Below are 25850 nucleotides of genomic sequence, written 5' to 3'. Positions count from 1 at the left end.
AAGGCGTTTTTGAAAGATTTACCATCTAAAGGGCAAACAGAAAATACATGCTCATAACTGCCAAAAGTAGATTTGTTTGTTTTGTTATTTGACAAGAAATGTTTGGATGCAAATTAGAGGGGTCAGTGTTTTTTCCCGAAATGTCAAGTGTACTATACCTAGCACGGTTCTAGCATTTTGCACAATGGTGGACTTTCATTACTCTAAGTGTCTAAAAACATTTTGCCATCTGAAAAAATATAAATACTTAATCTTATATCAACTAAGTTCCAAATAATGAAATTTATCTCACTTGGGCACCTTATTAAATCACTCCAAAACAATATGCATTGAGCTCCCTCTTGTGTGCAGTCTGTGTATGTGCGCTCTGAGTCTTGCTCCGTCAATGATATGTGTGTGTGTGTGTGTGTGTGTGTGTGTGTGTGTGTGTGTGTGTGTGTGTGTGTGTGTGTGTGTGTGTGTGAGCGTGTATTTATCACTTTGTGGGGAACAAATGTCCCCATAAGGATAGTAAAACACGAAATGTTTGACCTTGTGGGGACATTTTGTCGGTCCCCATGAGGAAAACAGCTTATAAATCATACTAAATTATGTTTTTTGAAAATGTAAAAATGCAGAAAGTTTTCTGTGAGGGTTAGGTTTAGGGGTAGGGTTAGGTTTAGGGGATAGAATATAAAGTTTGTACAGTATAAAAACCATTATGTCTATGGAAAGTCCCCATAAAACATGGAAACACAACATGAGTGTGTGTGTGTGTGTGTGTGTGTGTGTGTGTGTGTGTGTGTGTGTATGTGTGAGCGTGTATTTATCACTTTGTGGGGACCAAATGTCCCCATAAGGATAGTAAAACCTGAAATTTTTGACCTTGTGGGGACATTTTGTCGGTCCCCATGAGGAAAACAGCTTATAAATCATACTAAATTATGTTTTTTGAAAATGTAAAAATGCAGAAAGTTTTCTGTGAGGGTTAGGTTTAGGGTAGGGTTAGGTTTAGGGGATAGAATATAAAGTTTGTACAGTATAAAAACCATTATGTCTATGGAAAGTCCCCATAAAACATGGAAACACAACGTGTGTGTGTGTGTGTGTGTGTGTGTGTGTGTGTGTGTGTGTGTGTGTGTGTGTGTGTGTGTGTGTGTGTGTGAGATGATGCATGAGAATGAGAACACATCTATTTCTGGGCTTAAAAGATACAAGAACTAAATCAATGTTGAACATTGTATCTCAAAAGGAGAACAATGTTAATTTTTGAGTGAACTATTTCTTTCAGTAGCACATGGGGGGGGGGGGCCATGTGCTACTGAAAGAAATAGTTCACTCAAAAAATGAAAATTCTTGATTTGATTTTTAGAAGATTATTTCAGCTCTGTAGGTCCATTCAATGAAAGTAAATGGGTGCCAAAATTGTGATGCTCCAAAAAGCACATAAAAGCAGCATAAAAGTAATACATACAACTCCGGTGGTTTAATCCATGACTTCAGAATTGATATGACAGGTGTGGGCGAGAAACAGATCAATATGTAAGTCATTTTTTGCCAGCAGATGGCGATGTGCATGAAGAATGTGAATCACCAAAAACACAAGAAGAAAGTGAAAGTTAAAGTGGAGCTTGACTGAGCAATGAGGAGAATTAATAGTAAAAAAGGAATTAAATATTGGTCTGTTTCTCACCACATCCATCATATCACTTCTGAAGACATGGATTAAACCACTGGAGGCACGTGGATTAGACCACTTTTATGCTGATTTATGTGATATTTGGAGCTTCATTATTTTAGCACCGATTCACTTTCATTGTATGGACCAAAAGAGCTGAGATATTCTTCTAAAAATCTAAAATGGCATCTTACATGTGAAAACCACACCGAAATGGGCACAGACATGTGTCGCTCTTAAAACACATACGAATAGCTCAAGCAGAGAGGCTGCACTGGAAACACGAGCTCCGCCAATATGTGACAACATTCAGATCCATTGACCATTGTACAACTGGGTATAGCCCAAGAGTTGCTTTTCAATAGGAAAATGCGGGGGAAGCTGCCAGACTTTACCATGCCATGCAATGACCAGGAGACAAGAGGTCATGATGCTGAACAAAAAGGTAAATCAAAACTCTTTGCACACCACCATTGCAGAGAAAAAGATTCACAGCTGGATGTGGGGGACCAGGTCCTGGTAAGACAAATAAAAGAAGGACAAGCTGAAAACGCCATTCAACCAAGTTCCACACATCATTGTGGCCAAAAATGGGAATTTGATGACTGTAGAAGGACCAAGTGTAACACAGTATAAGAGGGATACCACCTTTATTAAGTTCTTCAGAAAGAACATGAATGTCATTCCAGCTAAACACCAAAGACAGTCAGAGACAGTAGAACCAAAAGCACATATCAACGAGCAAATGATACATCAAGTTGAACCACAAGATGGTGGTGATGCACCACAAAAGAGACCACAGAGACATATCAGACTACCAGAGAGACTCAAAGACTTTATTGTTGAGTGAGCCTGATTAGGGGAGTCAAACACCCCTACATGTCATGTGAATGTATCGGTTCTTGGGATGTAGGATAAAACACATAAGTGAGTATTTCATCAGGTTGAAGGTGAACCTGGGAGAGTTATATGTTTATAACTATGGAAATAATGTGTTCTGGTTACTGTGTGTCTGTCAGTGACCCTTTAAGATGTTATGCTTAAGCACTAATGCCAGGTCATAATGTTAACTGTTTAACCAAAGTGTGAGTTTAAGTCTAAGCAAAGGGGAGATTGTGTGTGTCTGGTGTAGTGGGTGGGACAAATTTCAACATATCGTTTTTTTTATTATTATTATAAGTTGTATTACTGTAACATTAGTAATACATTAATCAGATTTTTTTTAATTACAGTAACAACATTAAACAAAAGTAGTAAATGCAAAAAAAAAAAAAATCTACTGTTCATTTATCATCACTTATGTAAAGTATACAATATACTGTATAAAAGTGTGTGTGTGTGTGTGTGTGTGTGTGTGTGTGTGTGTGTGTGTGTGTGTGTGTGTGTGTGTGTGTGTGTGAGAGAGCGTGTATTTATCAATTTGTGGGGACCAAATGTTCCCATAAGGATAGTAAAACCCTAAATATTTGACCTTGTGGGGACATTTTATCAGTCCCCATGAGGAAAACAGCTTATAAATCATACTAGATTATGTTTTTTGAAAATGTAAAAATGCAGAAAGTTTTCTGTGAGGGTTAGGTTTAGGGGTAGGGTTAGGTTTAGGGGATAGAATATAAAGTTTGTACAGTATAAAACCATTATGTCTATGGAAAGTCCCCATAAAACATGGAAACCCAACATATGTGTGTGTGTGTGTGTGTGTGTGTGTGTGTGTGTGTGTGTGTGTGTGTGTGTGTGTGTGTGTGTGTACAAACGTGTGTACAATATGCAAATACAAATCTGTTTTATACAGATGCAAGGGAATGTAATGTCAGAAGAGGTAGGGTATGTTGGATATATATATATATATATATAAATAGACTAGTCTGTGTATTGCGCATTAATTGTTGCTCAATTGGGCAGTTTTAACTGTTCATGAGATGGATAGCCTGAGGGGAAAAACTGTTCCTGTGCCTGACGGTTCTGGTGCTCAGTGCTCTGTAGGGCAGGCCAGAAGGCAACAGTTCAAAAAGGTAGTGTGCTGGGTGAGTGGGGTCCAGAGTCATTTTTCCTCCGTCTAGAAGTGTACAGTTCTTGAAGGGAGGGCAGGGGGCAACCAATAATCCTCTCAGCAGACCGATCTGTCCATTCTAGTCTTCTGATATCTGATTTCATAGCTGCACCAAACCAGACAGTTATAGAAGTGCAGAGGACAGACTCAATGACTGTTTTTGAACTGTATCAGCTGCGCCTGTGGCAGGACACGTTTCAACATTCCAGCGAAGCAAAGAGTCTGTCATGATATGACATGATAGGTTATTAAAGCAATAATACACTGCAGTTTATCTATTAACTAAGCTCAAAGGGGCGGGGATTCACAGCCCGGATGCTGTTTTTAATTGGTCATTTAGTCAAATAGGATGAGTTTAAATAATAATTCCCCAATTTGTACTCTTCGTTGTGTATTGTAAATTGCTTGATTATTAAAGTCATTATTAATGTATAAACTAGTCCAGATCTCTCTTGAAGAAGCAGCACAGGGACGGCGTTATCATGTGATAGCTGTTACTTTTCTCATTGCTGATCAGGATGAACCAATCAGATCGTCGTTTTTGAAAAATCTGATTTATAACGATTTTTTTACCATTTTATAATGATTGCAAGGATCGATTACAATTTGTAGGTTACGTGGGATTTCTTTAAATCGATTTACTCAGAAACGGTATCACAGATGTCTACAATAAAACTAAAACGTCCAAAGAATTGATTGCATTTATGTAAGAAATATCATTATCCACAGTTAATTAATTCAGTCATTCATGATCAAATTAGCTTGAAACTATTCCTGCTTGTAGTCACATGTAGCTGCTATAGGCCTACCATAAAGAACCATAATACCCTGGTAAAGCCATGGTTCTTTGGACATGTACCGAAGTAGAACCATGGTTTTGTCTGAAGCACTTTGAAGGACCATGTAAACAGGGTTGGAAGGATTACATTTGAAACGTGTAACATATGCCGTTAGATTACACAAGGTCAGTAATGTATTCTACTATTTTGCCCAAATATTGAAGGTCTTACTAGAAAAAAAGAAATTATGATCCAACGTGAATTTTCTTGATAAAAAATATAATCATGTCTGGTAACATGTGCATGTAAAATGGCTAGAAATAGCACTTTAGCTTAGCATAAAGCTAACAGTTTACACAAGATTTATTTCTATTTCTTCTGCTCCAAACGTACTTCAAACGTACTTCTCTGTCTGCTCGTATGAATGTAACACATCATAAGTAAGTGTTTCACCGCTGATCAAATGCACTTTGGATCGCATCATTTATATGTATAAATGTTTTCCATCTGAAAGCCCTAAATATTAAATAAAACAAATGACAATAAAATGCAAAGTAATCTCTTCAGTAATCAAAATACTTTTTGAATGTAACTGTATTCTAATTACCAATGATTTAAATTGTAACTGTAGTGGAATGCAGTTACTTATATTTTGTATTTTAAATACGTAATCCTGTTACATGTAATCTGTTACTCCTCAACCCTGCATGTAAATACTCAATGCCATTACTCATGAATATGGCAATCATTCAGTACTATCAAAGTAGCATGCTATTACCATTTATTACCATCTCTGTACCACGGTACCACCACAATACATCTTGTAATTGGTTGTGTTCTGAACACAAATTAAACTTATTTAAAGATATTTGTTGTTGGTCTTCATTCATTGTCACACTTACTTTAACGTTTGTGCTTCTGCGGCTTATTCTGTTCTGCAGAGGGCCAGAAAAGAGGCAAAGGAAAGCCAAAATAACATCTATAAAATTGTATTAGGCTATTTCTATGACCACAATACCACAGTGAGTATCTATATATTTGGGTGCCTCCACAAAAAGTGTCCCAAGATACACCATCTCATTACCAGCCACAAGATGAAGACAGTACATGGGGATTTTGGGACTGTTAACCCAAAAATGAAAATTCTCTCATCGTCTACTCAACCTCAAGCCAAACCAGGTGACTTTCTGTCTTCTGCAAAACACAAAGGATGATTTTAAGAAGAATATTTCAGCTCTGGTGGTCCTCACAATACAAGTAAATGGGTACCAAAATGTTAAAGCTCCAAAAGGCTCATAAAGCAACATAAAAGTAGTCCATGAGACTCCAGTGGTTTAATCCATGTCTTGTGTTATTATAAGTATGTTTGAGAAACAGATCAATATGTGTAATAATGATCTGTTTCTCACACACACCTATCATATCACTTGTGAAGACATGGATTTAACCACTGGAGTCTAATGGATTACTTTCATGCTTACCTGTGGCTTTCATGTGCTTTTGGAGCTTAAACATTTGGTCACCATTAGTGAGGTCAGCATGCTTAGTGAGGACCTCCAGAGCTGAGGTATTCTTCTAAAAATCTTTGTTTGTGTTCAGAAGAAGAAATAAAGTCATACACATCTGGGATGGCATGAGGGTGAGCAAATAAACAGAGAATTTTCATTTTTGGGTGAACTGTCCCTTTAACAGGATGGTTGCACAGAACATTTATATTATGTCTCATGAGAGAGAGAGAGAGAGAGAGAGAGAGAGAGAGAGAGAGTTTTTGTCCAATAAAAATATGATTACTTTTTCTTTTTACAGCAATACCTTGAAGGGAAAAAAACAAAAGGTCTGAAATCTCCACCTTCATGATATCATATACACTGGCCGATTTACCAGATTTACCATTATACAATACTGGACTACATTTATGTGCATGGAAATGTGAAACAATGTCATTTCAGTAAAACAGATGAAACAAGATAGGACATAAAACAATACGGACATTCACTGGTACACAGAATTCCCTCTATGAATAAGATTTAGAAATAACAACAAAAATAGACCAAAAATTGTACAAGCATTTAAAAAGTGCACACTTTTCTAGTGCACACACTTTAAAGGAATACTTCATTATGTTGCTTTTGCCTCCTTTTTGTAGCTATACAGCTTCAGTCTGCAGTCTCCAGGGTTTGGAACAACATGACGGTGAATGTATTATGACAAATTTACATTTATGGACGAACTATCCCCTTAATTAATCAATGTACAACCCCAGTTCTGAAAAAGTTGGGACAGTATGAAAATATATTGAAAGCTCTACAACTATTAAGCATTTGGGCACTGAAGACGCAAGTTTTTTAAGTGGAATTTTCCCCCATTCATCCATTATTCAGGTCTTTAGCTGCACAATTTAACAGGGTCTTTGTTACCATCTAATGCGTTTAATAATGCGCCACACATTCTCAATTGGAGATGGTCAGGACTGAAGGCAGGCCAATCTAGCACCCGCACTCAATCTAGCACCCGCACTCTCTGGTTACACAGTAATCTGGGCAGTATGTGGTTTGAAGTTGTCCTGCTGGAAGCTGGACATCCCTGGAAAAGACGGTGCTGGATGGCAGTATAAGCAGCTACAAAATTTGTACATATCTGTATGCATTATTGGTGCCCTCACAGTTGTGCGAGTTACCCATGCAATGGACACACTGACACACCCCTGGCCCATACAGACACTGGCTTTTGGACCTGATGCAAATAACAGCTTGGATGGTCCTTTTCCTCTTTGGCCTGGAGAACACGACAGCTGTGTTTTTCAAAAACTTTTTGAAATGTGACTCTTCTGACCAAAAACCACAGTTCCACAGTTCTACTTTCCATCTAAGATGAGACCAAGTCCAGAGAAGTCGGCAGCGCTTCTGGACAGTGTTGATGTACGGCTTCTCCTTTACTATGTAAAGTCTTAACTTGCATCTGTGGATGCAGCGGCGAATGATGTTGACTGACTAAAGTAATCCCAAACCCATGTTCATGATATCCTTTATAGATGAATGATGTTTTTAAGACTGATGTCTGAGGGATCAGAGATTATTTGCATTCAGAAGTGTTTTTCGTCTTGCCCTTTACGCATCGAGATTTGCCCATTGTAAACACAGTTAAAGGATGGGCAAGGAGGAGGCGAGAACCGGCTTTTCAATATAAATAATATTTTAATGAGAAACTTAAAAGACAAAATAAACACACACATGACGGACATGTCCGCTAACGATCTCTCTCTCGAACCATCGTCACCGGACACCTTTATCCCTCGCGCGCCTCATCAGGCCGATTGGGGACCGGGCGCGCGATATTCTGACCCGGCCCCGCCCCCTTCCGCTCCACACCCATATTCATTGAATCTTTTAACTATAGGGTGCACTGTAGAGGTCCTATAAAACCTTCCAATTTGTCATTAGGGAACATTGTTCTCAAAGTGCTGGATTATTTGCTGAAGCATCTGTTGGTAAATTGACAAGTCTTGAATGATCCTTGCGCTTGAAGGACTAGACTGTTGGAGGCTCCTTATATACTATGACACGACTGCTTCATCTGATTAACATCTCCTGTTCACATTGTCTTGTTATTGCAACTCGTCAAATTGTTATTATTCTTAAATTGCCCCCGTCTCAACTTTTTTGGAGTGTGTTGCAATCAACTGATTTGAAATGACTGTACATTTAAAAAAAAGGTAAAACATCATATTAAGTGTAGTTGTGCTGCTTCAGTGTAGCAAAGGGTGAATATAATGTACAAATCACTCCTTTTTGTTTTAATTAGCATTTTTCATACTGTCCCAAATTGTTGGGAATTGTGGTTGTAGATAAAGAAAGATTTGCTATTTACATCCACTGATACACAATAACTCCAAAGTAAAAATTCAATGTGGCCTCGCTACAACAATTACTTACCGTTACTGTTTTATATATATTAACTTACTAAGTTACTGTAATATATTAATGAAATATGTTGTTACACTCAGAGGCTCTGAGAAGTACTGTAAAAAAAATAACTACATATAGGACTTGCAAACCCCTCAGTTGAAGAAATCCTTGGATATGGCCTCTACAAAGTTGGGGGCTGACATTAATATACCAATAGTGCAGAGGGTGGTGAACAGGGAAAAAGCCATGAGACAAAGACGATCGATGACAGATGCAGCAAACTTCCACTCATTACACACAGTCTCTTCCTCATCCTGGTCCCGAAAGCGTTTGGCAATGTACCGAACCTCATCCAAGATTTTGGACAGTTCACCATCTCCATGACCGCTGCTTACAGAGGGCGCCTGAGCCCCAGGTAGAAGCACGTCCTCCTCACCTGTCCCAACAAGTCGACTGCAGATGACCCCTGAGTCCGGTGAAGCAGCGTAGTGAATAGCGTCCATTCCACGGAAACCGATGTACAGCAAGTTTCCATTGGTGGACGGAGCTACTCTAGTGCTAATGTTCAGATCAACGCTGGAGAGGCTGCTGCGTGGTTGTGTGTTGTGGCAAGCTGAGCGAACTCGGTCCTCACCGGGCCTCTTCATTCGCAGGAACCACGCACACCAGTTCAACAGCACCACTCGTGTCTAAGAGGAAAATTAATTAATGAAATAAACACCCCCATCCAAGCTCATTTGGAAGTAACAATTATACTGCAGCTTTCAAAAATGATGTTTGGTTATAAAAACGTCTGTTTGTCTGTAAATAATGATAATAGATAATAATTTTATAGACTGTAAAACATAGTAACATGCAATTGTAATCTTAAAATCTACTTGATCTAACCCCTAAAATTACTTTTGTTGGTGTAAACTGCTATAGTCCGGTTGATTTAGTCATGTAAAATAATTATTTTGATTTGTAATAAACCAGATGATTTAGATGTTTTTATGACATGAAGCACATTTTATATAGACAGACAGACAGACAGACAGACAGACAGACAGACAGACAGACAGACAGACAGATAGATAGATAGATAGATAGATAGATAGATAGATAGATAGATAGATAGATAGGAAACGCAGACAGACAGACAGACAGTTAGATAGATAGATAGATAGATAGATAGATAGATAGATAGACAGACAGACAGACAGATAGACCGATAGATGGATGGATGGAAAAGACGGACGGACGGACGTCCTATCTATTGTTCCTAGATAGATAGATAGATAGATAGATAGATAGATAGACAGATAGACAGACAGATAGATAGATAGATAGATAGATAGATAGATAGATAGATAGATAGATAGATAGATAGATAGAAAATACAGACAGACATATAGACAGACAGATGGATGGATGGACGGACATCCTATCTATTGTTCCTAGACAGACAGACAGACAGACAGACAGACAGACAGATAGATAGATAGATAGATAGACAGACAGACAGACAGACAGACAGACAGACAGATAGATAGATAGATAGGAAACGCAGACAGACAGACAGACAGACAGATAGATAGACAGACAGACAGACAGACAGATAGATGGAAAAGACGGACGGACGGCGGACATCCTATCTATTGTTCCTAGATAGATAGATAGATAGATAGGAAACACAGACGGACGGACGGACGGACGGACGGACGGACGGACGGACGGACGGACGGACGGACGGACGGACGGATGGATGTTTACCCATTTGGGCATTTTTCCTCCATCAGGATCATGGTAGTGGTATTGTAGTACCCAGACTGTTGCTATCACTGACAGTCCAACAATAACCATGGTGGTGGCAAAATACTGGGCTGATAAAAGGAAAGAGAGAGTTACATTAACATTCTCACATAGCAGAGAAAAAAGATTCACCAATTTATACGAGTTACCTCTCTTAAATGTTCCAAAGGAATCCACAAGGATTTTTTGGAATTCATTCTTGAAGTAAAATAATTTTTTATGGCTGCTAATCAAAATGCCTTCAATAATGTTAGATTATTTAGATTGTGTCAAACATTAAGTCGCTCAAGGTTTTCCTCCCAAACACAGGATATGCGAATCATTTCTGAGGAATCATTAAAAGTAATGATTTGCTGCCGATCGCACATCATAACAGGTTGCACTTACCTATTAAAGGCACAGAGTCTGATGTTGCTGGCATTATCTCTGCTACCAGAAGCATAAAAACTGTCAATGAGAGCAGGACAGTGATACCTGACAATAATAAAAAAATATTGTTACTCTCTGCAAGAGTCTATGGAAAGAAATATTTTACATATGAAAAAAAGAAATAAAGGCATTGATATTGTTGAGACCAGAGCAAGTGCTATACCTGAGCAACTATAAGTCAAAAGTTTTTTTTTTAATGACGTAATAATTAAAAAAAATTAATTTTTAATGGGTAATAATGACGGGACATTTCCATTGCTTTTAAGAAGGCAAAACTTATGTGTCTATGCAGAAATGAATTAACAAAAATCACCACACCCTGAATAATATTCATTAAAATTAAAGGAATAGTTCACCCAAAAATGAAAAGTCTCCCATCATTTAAATCACCCTGTAGCAGGGCGGAGGGCCGGGTCGTGATCCTACACACCCGGTCCCGTATTAGGCTAATCACGCCGAGATCTCTCTCTCCCGCACGATCCTCTGCAGTCGACCTTTATCCCTCTCGAAGGCTTGATTAGCCTAATACGGGACCGGGTGTGTAGGATCACGACCCGGCCCCGCCCTCCGCCCTGCCACATTCCCTCATGCCATCCTATTTGTGTGTGACTTTCTTTCTTCTGCAGAACACAAACAAAGAATTTTTGAAGAATTTCGCAGCTATGTAGTTTCGCACAATGCAAGTGAATGGTGACCAAAACCTTGTAGCTCAAAAAGCACATAAAGGCAGCATAAAATTAATCCATACGACTCCAGTGGTTTAATCAATGTCTTCTGAAGCGATCTAATCGCTTATGCGTGAGAGCAGAACAAAATATAACTATCCTTTCACTATAAATCTTGACATCAGAAGTCTCCTTGGCGATCATGATCAAGCTTGTTTACACTTCACACTATGGTGAATATGATAAAATATGTTTTTAAGAAATAGATAATAAATAGCAAACAATTTAGGAAAGACATAATGTCAAAACCTTACTTTGTCCCAATACCTTGTGAAAATAATCAGTAACTGTTAAAATGAGATTTAAATCTATCAGACATAATCAGTTAATTCCTGGTAATTAAAGTATTGATCTTGAACCTCACAGAGCAACATCAGCCAACGTAACGCTGGCAGCCACATCACACTAATACCATTTAGGAATGACAAAATGGAAAGAATAAATTGTGCCCTGCTGTGATTTCAGGTTTAGTTTCTTCCAAACGGCTCTCTTGCTCACTATGGCAGGAAGCATCTACTAAATCCAGCAGACCAGATGAAATAGAGGCATTGGGCATTCAGAGCTGTCAGGCAGCATTAATCACTGAAGCAATCTCTGGCAAACCATAAATCTCACTCTACACCATTTAAAATAGCTTACAGGGTGGGGGAATGGGTAGCTCAGCAAGTAAAGACGCTGACTACCACACCTGGAGTCACAAGTTCAAATCCAGGGCGTGCTGATTGACTCCAGCCAGGCTTCCTAAGCAACCAATTGGCCCGGTTGCTAGGGTGGGTGAAGTCATGTTGGGTTAACCTCCTCGTGGTCGCTATAATGTGGCTCTCGCTTTTGGTGGGGTGTGTTTGTGTGTGGTAAGATGTGCGTGGATGCTGCGGAGTATAGTGTGAAGCCTCCACACGCACTAGGTATCCCCGGAAACGCGCTCAACAAACCACATGATCAAATGCGCAAATTGACGGTCTCAGACACGGAGGCAACTGAGATTTGTCCTCCGTCACTGGATTGAGGCGAGCCACAATGCCACCACAAGGAGCGCATTCAGCATTGGGCATTCCAAACTGGGAAAAAAAATTGCTTACAGGGATGATGTTGCATAAACTGTGTGCCTGGGTTCTTTGTGCCAAAGGGAAATACATAATTGATGCCTATTTAAAATGTTTTAGTTTACTCAGTCAGCAAAAAGGAAGGAAGGGTGCACTGACGTGAGTGTTAAATGTATGATTTCTAAATTGCCAAACGTGATATTTATGCACGTCCCGTTATGGCAGAACTAGAGTGAGTCAGGTTAGAACTTAGCTCCTACTATGATCCCTTTTAAAACTGATGTGTGTCATTTTTTCGATGTGAAAATACTTTTGTCCTGTCCCAGCTTAAAGTGTAGAGACGAATATTAGTTAACTATACATAGACTGAAAAGGTGGCTTTTGCTCTGTTTGATTGAGAACAGCCCGACACAGCAACATAGCCTCAACCAATGGCATGGTTTATGGACAGGGCTACCTGTTTAAAAACAGACATTATTTTTGCAAAGAGGTGCAACAGCACCCGCACACTTTTTCAGCCATCTGGAGGTATTTTTCCAAACTCACATCCTTCATAAAAGAGTTGCAAACCATGAACCAAACAAACCATCTCTGAGGTGAACCACAACGTTACAAACTTTTATTTAAAGCAAAAAAGTATTTGGAAACCATTCAAAAAGATGCAAGTAGAAGTGTATGAGGGAATGAACTACAATCCCATGAAGCATTGCGAATGACGTAACAATAAATAAATACAAAACTTTTGATTTAAGTTGATCATTTGATGTATAGAAACAATATATATATATATATATATTTGCAAATATCAAAGTAGTTTGAGAGTGTAGGGAGACCGATTCATTTACGTCAGAGCTCTTTTGGTGCACTTTGCTGGCTGCGATTCTCTGATTGGTGGATCTATCTATTCTGGATCATGGGTAGTGTAGTTATTCAGCAGAAAGTCAGCTATTAAACATGATTTCTTAAAAATGATGCAGACTGATGGCTTCAATAGAAACATATACTGTTGATATACGTAGGCCTCTCGGTAGGTCTGTCTTTAAAGTTTAATACCTTTTCGTTAAAAATCAATTCACCTATGGAGAAAGTTCATGGGATTTTTACTTCCGGAACCAAACTTTTGCACTCTATTCCATTTAGTAGAACAGTTTCCATTTGGTTCAGGATAGTGGAACAAAAATTAAACACTTCACCTTTAAAGTTAGGGTGAACTTACATTTGAATAAATGACTTTATTCCAAAATCACATCTAACAATGATGTTTCAGAATGATACAATGACCTTAAGTGTTTGGCTCACCAAGAGAGATCTTCTCGCCTGAGTCAGCAGGCAGCAGAAATACCAGCAGTGCCAGCGTAGAGATGAGCACACAGGGGATGAGTAGATTCAACCCATAATATAGCGTCCGTCGTCGCATCACAACTGTGAATGTCACATCTGGGTATGGCTCCTTACAACAGTCATAGAATCTCTCATTCCGCCGACCCGGAACCTCTGCACATAATTTAATGGCCAGTGTTATAAAATGAATGCGCTATACTATACTATACTATATCCCAATATGCCAAAGTGTCCTAGGGCAAGACACTGAACCCAAGTTGCTCCCAATGGCAGGCTAGCACCTTGCATGGCAGGGTGTCATTGGTGTATATGTGTGTGAGTGTGAATGGGTGAACGAGTCACAGTCTAAAGCTGTGGGTTTGGTAACCGCTAAGGTTAAAAAAGGAGCTATATATAATTGCAGACCATTTACCATATATTACAGTTATGTAATATATACTGTATATTCATACAGGGAGTAGGAACGATCTGAAATCTGAGGGGGGGACATTTTAACACCCGGTCTACACCGGACGCAACTGTCGTGTCAAAAGCAATAGAACCCATTATAACCAATAATGCTGTCTACACTGCAAGTGTCCGTTGAGGCGGGTCACATCGTCCAGACAAAACGGGTGTGCCGTTCCATTTTTGCACTGCACGCGCTGGTGCTACTACTGACCGTGATACATTTTGTCTACCAATGTAGACAGCCTCAAGCCATTGTGTTCAGGGCTGGACTGGGAAGAGAAAGCGGCCCAGGATTTTACATAGCAACTGGCCCAAAAGTTGGGGGGTGGGCGGGGGGCTGGGGGGTTCGCTGTCCTTTTCTGCATACCACGGTGCCATTTTGTGGTCCATTCTGCATATCGCTGCAGCTCATTTTAGTTTATTGCAGCCCATTCGGCCCATTTCGCGGCCGACCCGCCAGCCCGCTCGGTTCTCCCGATGGCCAGTGCGCCCCTGATTGGACCCAAAGTGCGTCGGCCCACCGGGAAAATGCCCGGTATGCCAGATAACCAGTCCAGTCCAGATTGCATTGCCTCAACGGATGCACCAGGGTGTAGACAGGGTGTTCTCATCAGCCTCTCTTCACAATACGACAGTTTTAAAGAATTTATTTACATTTCTTTTTTTATTATGTTTTTAAAAATATGAGTTATTTCTAAAAGTGAGGGGGACATGACTTTGATGATGTCACTCCTATATGATGTCAGAAAGATTAAACCATTATTTTGCGTTCTTATGTATAAATACTTGATTCTTTACTCAGATTCAAAGTCTTTTTAGTTTAAATTTCTCATACATGCTATTTCAAAATTCAAAAATAATGGCAAAAATGACTATAGGTATTATGATGTTGTTGTTTTTTTCTTTCCAATTAAACATTTCTGTTATTTACTTTGACATAATTTACATAATTAATTTGTAATAACTATTTATTTTTAATGTAATATAAACTATAACTATCTACATATTTGTATCTGTCTCCTCGGCCTTTTCCCACCTTTTTCCTGTATTTCTTCAATAAATTGCTCACTGTTCTTTGTACATGTAAGAAAAGATCAAACCATTATTTCAATGTCTCAGCAGAACAGGTTTGAACAGAAAGTTCAGTGACAAAAACAAATCCTATATTTGTATAAAAGAATTAACCAAAAAAACGGAATTTTCAGTGAAAGCATAATATTTTGATTTAAAAAAATAGCAACATGTAGATAGAATCATTATAATTACATATACATTCTGTTACCACATGTTCATAAATATTTATTTACCTTTAAAAACATTTACATTCAAAAAATGCGAAGGTTTATTACATGCCTTGGTGTACTGTCAGAAAAAAAGCAGCCGCTGGGGTGGTACCCTTGTTTCGGCTACATATTTGTACCCTTAAGGAGACAAAAAGGTACATGTTTATGTTTTGTTCCTCATTCCACATACAAATATACCTATAAAGGTACACAATAGATCCTCAGGGTACAAATACAGTATGTACCCTGAATGAGTTATGAATTTAAACTCAAGGTTAAGATACCCTTCTCTTGATGGTATCACCCCAGTGATGGCCGTTGTACCCTAAACGGTAACTTTCTTCTGAGTTTGTATGAGAAGAAATGTTGCATACAATGTACGCTTTACTTAATATAAAACTGTATAGAAAATAAGAACACAAATATATCTTTGCAACACCTACCAACGAGGTCCCACTCTCCATTGGCGATGTACCCTGTGATGTCAGCCTCAATCATCTGCAGGTCCAGAGACCATCCTCCATACGTCCAGGAGCCAAACTTCAAATCACACCTCTGAAGATCAAAAGGGAACCATCGGACATCGATGTAGCAGGTGCTTTTGAATATCCCTGTGAACATGAATGTGAGTTGACTAGTGTGGAACATATGTCTGTTGGAAGGTAGTACAAGTTACATAATTAAACAAATTTAAAGGGATAGTTTCACCAAAAATGAAAATTATCTCATCATTTACTCACCCTCATGCCATCCCAGATGTGAGTTCTGTAGAACCCAAAGAAAGACGTTTAGAAGAATATCTCAGCTCTTTAGTTCCATACAATGAAAGTGAATGGTGACCAGAACTTTTTAGCTCCAAAAAGCACATAAAGGCCGCATAAAAGTAATCCATATGACTCCAGTGTTTAAATCTATTCCTTCAGAAGCGATATGATTGGTGTGGGTGAAGACAAATATCAAAATTAAAGTCGTATTTTACTCTAAATCTCCATTTACACTTTCACATCTGAAAGTCACATGTGGTGCCTGCTTAGTTTCACTCTCACAAAGACTTAAATATTGTTATGTTTCACACCCACACCCACTATATCGCTTCGGAAGATATAGATTTAAACACTGGAGTCATATGGATTACTTTTATTTTTACTTAATTTGATTTCTGGAGCTACAGATGTCTGAATGCAAGTGAATCACCATTCACTTACATTGTATGGATCTACAGAGCTGAGATATCCTTCTAAAAATCTTCTTTGGTGTTCTGCTGAAGAAGTCACTCACATCTGGGATGGCATGAGGGTGCGTAAATGATGAGAGAATTTTCCATTTTGGGTTAACTATACCAGCAACATACACAATAATAACCACACTTTAATAATAACTAGAAACATTACAATTCCCTTGAGTAAAATGTATCAAATAAGATATTTGAGCATAAAATTCCATTATAAAACTCAAATGGTGATGAAAATGAACCTGTAGAGATTCAGTCTATGTGAGTCTATATGTGCCATAAATACATAAAGAAGGTGCCGTGTCGAACTATATCACCTTCCTTCTATGTTTCATTTCTTTCTTTTGCCATAAAGCATAACTAGACTTCTGACAAAGCTTTGTGGATGCTCAAGAGAAAGCAATCTCTTCAATGTCACCACAAAAAGAATGAAGCACAAACTCAGTGCTAGAAGCACCTCTACTCATGAATCAAATGTTTATCTCGGGATAGAGCCCGGACCAGCTTTGCACAGCAGGAAATGAGTAGAGCAGAGTCAATGAAGCAGTGGAGGTGAATGCTGCACTGGCAAGCATTAACTAATAAATAGTATATCAGTGAAAAACTCTCCATGCACCAACAATAGGAAGGTGATTAATTGATGTAACATAGTTCAATGGAAAGGAGGAGGCGAGAACCGGCTTAACAGTATAAATAATAATTTAATAATAAACTTAAACAAAAAGACAAACACACACAGGTGTCGGGCAGCTGCCCGTAACACTCTCTCTCTCTCTCTCTCTCTCTCTCTCTCTCTCTCTCTCTCTCTCTCTCTCTCTCTCTCTTTCTGGAAGTGCCGCCTCCGGTCACCTTTATCCCTCTCGAGGGCTTGATTAGCCTGATTAGGGGCGGTGTGCAGCATCACGACCTGGCCCCGCCCTCCTCCCTGCCACAATTGATAATACTGGAATATTAGGTACAGTAGATTTCTCTGTGTGTAAATTGGACAAAAGTTTTTGGGATCCGATTGCAGAAATATCCTATTCACAGATGTATTTGTCATCCAAGATACATTTATCCCACATCCTAAATAGGCTGAGGAGGTTCACTGAGATAAAGTAAATCATGCAGGGATGGGAATCGTAAGGAATTGAACAACTCTGATTCCGAATCCACTTCACAATTCCGGTTCTGTAATGATGGTTTTAAGAAGAACGGTTGGTCATTACTTAGCATATATAACATTGTTTTTCTTTTTAAAGTACAATTAAGACAAGATCTGCTCTGACCAATCAGTGAGTAAGCCATTGGACTGATTTAACCCAATAACTCGTTCCATTATTCAGGCAAAGAACCAGTTCATTAGAGTCATTAGTTGGTGAATCACACACAACTGTTCATGTTGTATATTTTTGTGTGCAGCCAATGAGGACAGCGCAAAAGAAAGCTCTGTTGACTATTGATTGTTGTATTACTTTGCTGTGCCCAAACTTTTGGTGTAAGAATGATGAAAGATAGCAAAACTTGAAAATAAAATGGCATAAAACTAATTCTGTTCCAGTATGTTTTTAAAAAGTGGAACATGTGTAACGGGAGCCAGCTGGTAGATAGCTGTGCAGTGTGTAAACCTCACTCTCCTGACCCCAAGAGGTGCACTAGCGACTGACGCTAGAGGCTGTAGCCTTTAGCCTCCTTGTTAGAGCACCCGCCTCCCATGCCAGAGACCTAGGTTCAGGTCCCGTACGGAGCAGGTAGAACAAGAGCGTCATATTGGTGCCGTGACCCGGATGGGAGTGAGGTTTAGGGGGGTGAGTGTAACGGGAGCCAGCTGATAGATAGCTGTGCAGTGTGTAAACCTCACTCTCCTGACCTCAAGAGGTGCACTAGCGACTGATGCTAGAGGCTGTAGTCTTTAGCCTCCTTGTTAGAGCACCTGCCTCCCATGCCGGAGACCTAGGTTTGAGTCCCGTACGGAGCGGGTAGAACAAGAGCGTCACACCAGCCCTAGTCATTTTTAGGTGTAACAAAAAAAAAAGACATGTATTGCACCTTGAAGCAAAACCTTATCTAAAGTGTACCTGGTGGTAGATACTGGCAGGCACCAGATGAGTTCACCAGCACATTAGTATGAAAGGTGGCATCAAATCTTTCATCGGCACTGCAAAACAAAAAGACAAAGGTTTTTAACTAGAGAACACATAACCTTAAAGGGAACACTTAGAAATACTTCTGAATAATAGACTTGACAAAGTAAATACAGGTCACCCGTACAGTTGCACCACTTATATTTATGCAGCAAGCACCAGATTTCAGACAAAAATGTTCTTGACCCCTATTCAGGTAAATGCTCTAATCAGGGTCAAAAACTAATGGGGGTTTGTGACAAAAATGCCACTGAAAGTGACAAAAAAGCCCCTGAAATTCAACATTTAGAGGCAAAAAATTGCCCTATAATGAATTCAATCCTTTTTAAATTTCCTAGTATTTTATTCTAAGCCAGAGACAAATGAGGTCAGACCCTTGTTTTCCTTTTGGCACAGTGCAAACGTAGGGTCCATTCTGTCAGTTACCAGCACTTTCTTCCAGGCGGTTTACCATCTCTCCAGAAGTCCTCCAAAAACACAGGGTTCAGACTTAAAAAGCTACATCAAGTGCATATAGGAACTGTCGGACCATTGAAATTGAATCATTTCTACAGAATTTCATCAATAATGTCATTAACAATTTCTTCAGTTACGCACCCATTGAACACCCCTGTGGGTTTTGAAAAGCTGTGTCAGTGTTTGTAAGAAGCCCGTGATTTATAGCTGATGTTTCAGTACAGTATAATTACCTACATTATTACATGTATGAAGGCCGCAATTATCAAACCTGTTATAAAGTAAGATGTCAGGCTTCCAGATTTGACTATCAGGGAATCTTACACTCGTCACGCCAGGATATGCAGAGGTGTTCCACTGAAGATAGTAATCATACCAGTTCTGAAATAAAGTGAAATAATAATTTAGTCCAAAATACATACAGTGTTTATACTTCCTTCACTTCATTCACAAAAGTCAACCATCACACACACACACACACACAAACACACACACATATATTATATATATATATATTCCCGAGGAAAACATTCCCTATAATTTTGGTTTTCAAATTGGTAAAATTTGTTGTCTTACCAGCTGTAACCAAATGTTGGTTGTAAGTACTTGATTCTTCTCATCCTGTAGATGAAGAAACATATTAAAGGACTATTTACAAGGAATCATTCCAGAGCCAGCCTTAAAGGGATATTTCACCCAAAAATGAAAATTCAAAGATTTTTTAGAAGAATATTTCAGCTCTGGAGGTCTACACAATGCAAGTCAATGGTGGCCAGAACTTTGAAGCTCCAAAAAGCACATAAAGGCAGCATAAAAGTAATCCATAAGACACCAGTGGTTTAATCCATGTCTTCTGAAGTGATATGATAGATGTGGGTGAGATAACAGATCAATATTTAAGTCATTTTTTTCTCCAATAAATTAACTTTCACGGTCTTCTTTTGTTTTTGGAAATTTGCATTCTTCGTGAACATCCCCGCCAACTGGGCATGGAGAAGAAGTTATAGAAAAAAGACTTAAATATTGATCTGGTTCTCACCCACCCCTATCATATCATTTCAGAAGTCATGGATTAAACCACTGAAGTAGTATTGATTACTTTTATGCTGCCTTTATTTGCTCTTTGGAACTTCAAAGATCTGGTCACCATTCACTTGCATTGTATGGACCAACAGAGCTGAAATATTCTTCTAAAAATCTTCATTTGTGTTCAGCAGAAGAAAGAAAGTCATACACATCTGGGATGGCAGGAGGGCGATCATAAATAATTTGTGAGGAAATGTTTTTTCATGATTATGTTTATCAAAAGTGAAGTGTGTAATCCCCGAAATTAAAATGTGGTCATCGTTTACTCACCCTCTTGTTGTTCCAAACCTGCATGACTTTCTTTCTTCAGTGGAACATCAAAGAAGATGTTATGCAGAATGTTATCCTGAGTAACCCTTCACTTTCACTGTATGGAAAAAAAGATACTATAAAGTTCCATATGCAATAAATGTTATGATAACTGAGGCACACATTCTGCCAAGAATCTCCTTTTGTGTTCCACAACATGAGGGTGACTTGGCTCAGTAGCTGCCCCAGCTGAAACTACCAATTTACCAACTTACCACATCCATAATCTGCATGAGACTGAAGCTGAAATACACAGTGAGGGAGTGAGTGTCATTAAACACGGGTCTCTCCAGTGAATTATAATCTTTCATCAGATCTCTGTAGAGTCTTCTCTGATGCTCTCCCTGGAGTGAGACTTTCAGAGAAAGAACCGTGTGAATGTTAGGTATCCAGAACAGCAGCATGCACTTTTAAAGGGATAGTTCACTCAAAAAATAAAAACTGTGGTTTCACTTACTCACCCTCATGTCATTCCAAACTCATTTGACTTTTTTTCTTCAGTGTAATGCAAAAGGAGATCTTTGGCAGAATGTTAGTCTCAGTCACCATTCACTTTCATTGCAAATTTTTCTTTTCCATACAATGAAAGTGAATGGTGACTGAGACTGAACATTCTGCCTAACATCTCTTTTTGTGTTCCATGAAAGAAAGGAAGTCAAATGGGGTTGAAACAACACAGGGGTGAGTAATTTTCATTTTAAATGTGAACTATTCCTTTAAGATAGAGCTGCAGATTTTCACTAGTTGGCTGCAAACTGCAAGCAGAGAAGGTTTCACTGGAAAAAGAATGGGATATTCAGGAAAATGCTTGCAAATCAGCAGAGGCAGCAGCTCCAGCTCAATTGGACGTACACCTATTGATCTGAAACCCTCACCAAAGCTTTTCTGCTGGGTTTTAGCAATTAAACCTCCACCAGCAAGTCTGGCTTCCTGCTCTCAGTCTCAACCATTTGACTTAAAGGGACAGTTCACACAAAAATGAAACTTTTGTCATTATTTACTCATTCTCACGTAGTTCCAAACTTTTTTCCTCTTGTGGGACACAACAGATACATTTCTGAAAACCCAACATATAATGCAAGGGAATGATGGCTGGTGCTGTCAAGCTCTAAAATGACTAAAATGGCATCATTAAAGTATCATAAAAATGGTCCATATGACTTGTGCGCAGTATTTCAAGTCTTCTGAAGACATAAAATAGCACTGTATGAGGAATAGACCGAACTGTAAGTAATTATTCACTGATAATCCTCTCCTCTGATAACCTGTTGAAGGAATGTTCCAGGTTCAATACAAATGAAGCTCAATCGACAGCATTTGTGGCATAATGTTGATTACCACAAAAATAAATTTGACTCATTCTTCTTCTTTTAAAACAGCAAATATCTGGGTAACAGTGAGGCATTTACAATGGAAGTGAATGGGGGCCAATTTTTGAACATTAAAATACTCACGGTTTAAAAAGTATAGCCACAAGACATGAACAATATGCATGTAAACATGATTTTACTTTACAGCTCATATAATACATGAGTTTTAACAGAAGAATGAATGTAAGTGCTTTTATAAAATTATTAGCTTCACATTTCTGTTTAAACCCTCCAAAAATTGGTCCCATTCACTTCCATTGTAAGTGCCTCACTGTAACCCAGATTTGTGCTTTTTTTTTAAGAAAAGGAGGGACGAGTCGAAATAAATTTTTGTGGTAATCAACATAATGCAACAAATGCTGTTGATTGAGCTTAACTTGCATTGAACCCGAGATATTCCTTTAAACACTGCAACCGTATCACTTACTACGTTTACATTGACACCAGAAATACGTTTATTGCAATCAAGCTGCTTAAGGCTCGAAATCGTCGTATGGGTTTGCATGAGCTGTGTTCGCTGCATTCCCTTTACTCCCGTATACATGCGGCTCGGTCAGTATGCAGCTTTCTCCACAGCAACATCATTTTCACTGTGTGATTTTCACAAATTGGGACGCTTGTGTTAATAACAAACATGGGATCCGAGGAAGACGTCGCTATTTTACTCTCTGTTGCTTTGCTTTATTTCAAGATATTCCAGAATTGTTGATGTGTTTATTTTCTTCCCTTTCTATCGAGACCTGCAGCTGAATTGCAACAGTAGTTGGGTTTCCCGCCTACATAAAACTCTGGGATTCCCCCAGTGTGGACAAGCATATACACAATCGTGAGGGATAGTCGGTATTTTACATTTGTTTGTATAAATGCGATTAGTTTATAGTTTATGTGATTTTCCCACTGTACTTCCAGAAATGTTGAATTCTTTTCACTTTGTTGACATGTTGTTGGGCTCCATCCTATGACGTTTGTTATCCGGTCTGTTCACATACGTGCACACTCCTCAAAAACTGGTTAAAACACAGCTGATGCATTTACATTTACAGGAAATCAGCATTCTTGTTTACATGACGTTTCAGAACGCAAACACTTTATTAATTGCATGTACTGTACATGTGGTCATTAAGTCAGTGAGTTCAGGCAGATTTTTGTGAACTAAATTAACCGATTCACTGAAAAGATCCGACTCAAAAGAATGGTTTGTTTATAAATTGTACATGGCTACTTCTCTCATGAACTCTCATAAAGACGAAATGACTTACATTTTGGTCTTTTTGGCACACAAAGCTGTTGTGTGGCTTCAGAAGACTTGGAATATAAAGCACAAGTCATATGGACCATTTTTATTTCGTTTTATTTTTCTTCTTTTTTTTTTTATTGACATGTCGGAGCATGATAAACACAGTCCTCATTCACTTGTATTATACATTATATATGGAAAAGAGTGGCAATTGAAACAATTGAATTTTATGTTTAAAAAAAAAAAAGCATACTAGTTTGGAACGACATCTGGGTGAGTAAATGATGGCATAATTTTAATTTGGGGGGGTGAACATGTTCTCACTCCATGTTGATAAAATGTAACAGGCTACAGCTGCACAGTAACACTAAAATGCTTAACTTTAATCTTTTCAAAAACTTTTATGTTATTATTGTAAGTAAATAAAACAAAGTTTTGAGATGGCCTCTTTTCCAAAGTTCAATCACTGACCCTTCGTATCTGGCTGAATTAAACATGCTCCTTTTTTCTAATCCAATTCCCTTAAGATCATAATTATTCACTATCTAATTCCACCCAGGCCATCCTCTAGATATCCTATTCCCATTCAAAGTGCCATCTTTTGTTAATGCATGTCAAACAAAGACATAAGAGAACTGAATTCCCCTGTCAATATTAGAGACATGACATTTAATCATATATTAAATCTAAGTGGCACACTAATGCATATAAGATGAAAAGTGCAGTCAATTACTTTCTGGGAAATATAAATGAACTATTAGGAGGAGTAAATAACCCAGGCTAAGGCTGTCTATTAATTCTACAAGCCAAAGTAATTACATAAAGGAAGATAAACGGGCCCCAACAAGCAAATCGTATAGTAAAGATGCAGCCAATTTCACTAAAACTTTCTATATGCTCTAAGATTGGGATGAAGATGGCACACAGTGTACATTTGTATTCACTATTTAAAAGCATACAGATCTGGGATTTAAATTTAAAGGTATAGTTCACCAAAAACTAAACTTTTCTCCCCTACATGCCATCCCAGATGTGTATGACTTTGCTTCTTCTGCTGAACACAAACAAAGGATTTTAGAAAAATATCACAGCTCTGTAGGTCCATACAATGCTATTTTTGTGGCCAGTGGATAGAGGTCAGAACTTTAAAGCTACAAAACACTAAAAGTAATCCACATGACTCCAGTGGTTAAATCCAAGTCTTCAGAATCAAAATCATAGGTGTGGGTGAGAAACAGATCAATATTTAAGTATTTGTATTTTTCTTTAAATTATCCTCACTACTCATGCACTAAGAATGTGAATCGCCAACATCAAAAGAAGACCATTGTACAAAGGTGCCTCTGTCTGTTCCTGGAAGGCAGCAGATGCCCTAAACCTGCCCCCACCCTAATCTTAACCATATGGAGCCTGTAAGGCTGAGTACCTGCCAGGAACAACCCGAGGCACCTTTCTCCCATCACGAAAGAAGAACTCTTAGAAGCGAAGCGCATTAAGGAGAACTGGTGGACGTGGACATTTATAGTAAAAAAAGGACTTACATATTGATCTGTTTCTCACCCACAACTATCATATCACTTCTGAAGACCTGGATTTAACCAATGGAGACTCATGGATTACTTTTATGCTGCCTTTATATGCTTTTTGGAGCTTCAAAGTTTTGGCCACCATTCAATTGCATTGTGAGGACCAACAGAGCTGTAACATTTGTCAAAAAATCTTAGTTTGTGTTCTGCAGAAGAACGAAAGTCACATGTGAGGCATGAGGGTGTGTAAATGATGAGAGAATGGTCATTTTTGGGTGTTAAATATTTAAGACTCTGCACTAATTCTAGGTCACTTACTGTATAAAATGTATGCAATTTGTGACTTCTTTGTACAAAAGGCCACATTTCCTTATTAAAAATGTGTTATCACACCTAATGGTCTTTGGTACATTTTTAAATCTTGTCTTAGAAGCTACATAAATTGACAATATTGAAAATGCATATATTGATGCCCATACCTATACTCACATGAACAGGTCTAATCAGGTATGTTTAATGGAAGTGTCAGTAAAATATGGACACATTTACAACTTTGGACTCACATTTAATGGCAGGACGCAATGAAACGAAACCATCAATTGCAATTGCTGTCCAAAAACTGCAGTTCAAATAGATCCAAGCACGCATGAAACGATGTACCCAAATTTACTTTAATATCTTAAGATCAATACTTTAATAAAAACAGGCAGATATTCAAGGCAGCTCACAAGTATTTTACAATCAAACATCTATTAGGCTATTCACTCACCACTCCATAAGCAAGTTGTGGTGGCAAAATAAAGTGTATATTCCCAAATTCCCATCTTCCTATAAAAAATAAAAATCAATAGCAGAAATGAGCAGAAAAGTGTGATTCTTCAGTCAGTGTGCTAAAACGCTCACAGCATCTCACGAGCTGAAGAGAATACAGTCTCATACAGCTGGTGTGCTGCCCCGCCCCCTTTAGTCTGTTTATAAATTACAGTGCAATGACTCTCTCTCTCTCTCTCTACACACACACACACACACACACACACACACACACACACACACACACAC

At 38.6% G+C, this 25850-nt stretch overlaps 1 protein-coding gene across 1 annotated transcript; it reads right to left on the bottom strand.

The window, feature by feature from the left end:
* Positions 1-8543: 8543 nt before the first annotated feature.
* On the bottom strand, positions 8544-25615 carry LOC127644566 (neuronal acetylcholine receptor subunit alpha-7-like). Its single transcript, XM_052127797.1, has 10 exons — positions 25561-25615; positions 20874-21013; positions 19840-19884; positions 19535-19644; positions 18742-18821; positions 15897-16064; positions 13679-13873; positions 10570-10656; positions 10144-10253; positions 8544-9080 (listed from the first exon to the last, which is right to left on the bottom strand). Exons 1-10 carry the CDS (start codon positions 25613-25615, stop codon positions 8544-8546), a joined length of 1527 nt encoding a protein of 508 aa, XP_051983757.1.
* Positions 25616-25850: the final 235 nt, after the last annotated feature.

This window comes from Xyrauchen texanus, chromosome 1 (assembly GCF_025860055.1).
Source record: "Xyrauchen texanus isolate HMW12.3.18 chromosome 1, RBS_HiC_50CHRs, whole genome shotgun sequence".
Taxonomy (NCBI): domain Eukaryota; kingdom Metazoa; phylum Chordata; class Actinopteri; order Cypriniformes; family Catostomidae; genus Xyrauchen; species Xyrauchen texanus.
Note: the sequence above shows the minus strand (reverse complement) of the source record. Positions and strands in the feature narration are given on the sequence as shown.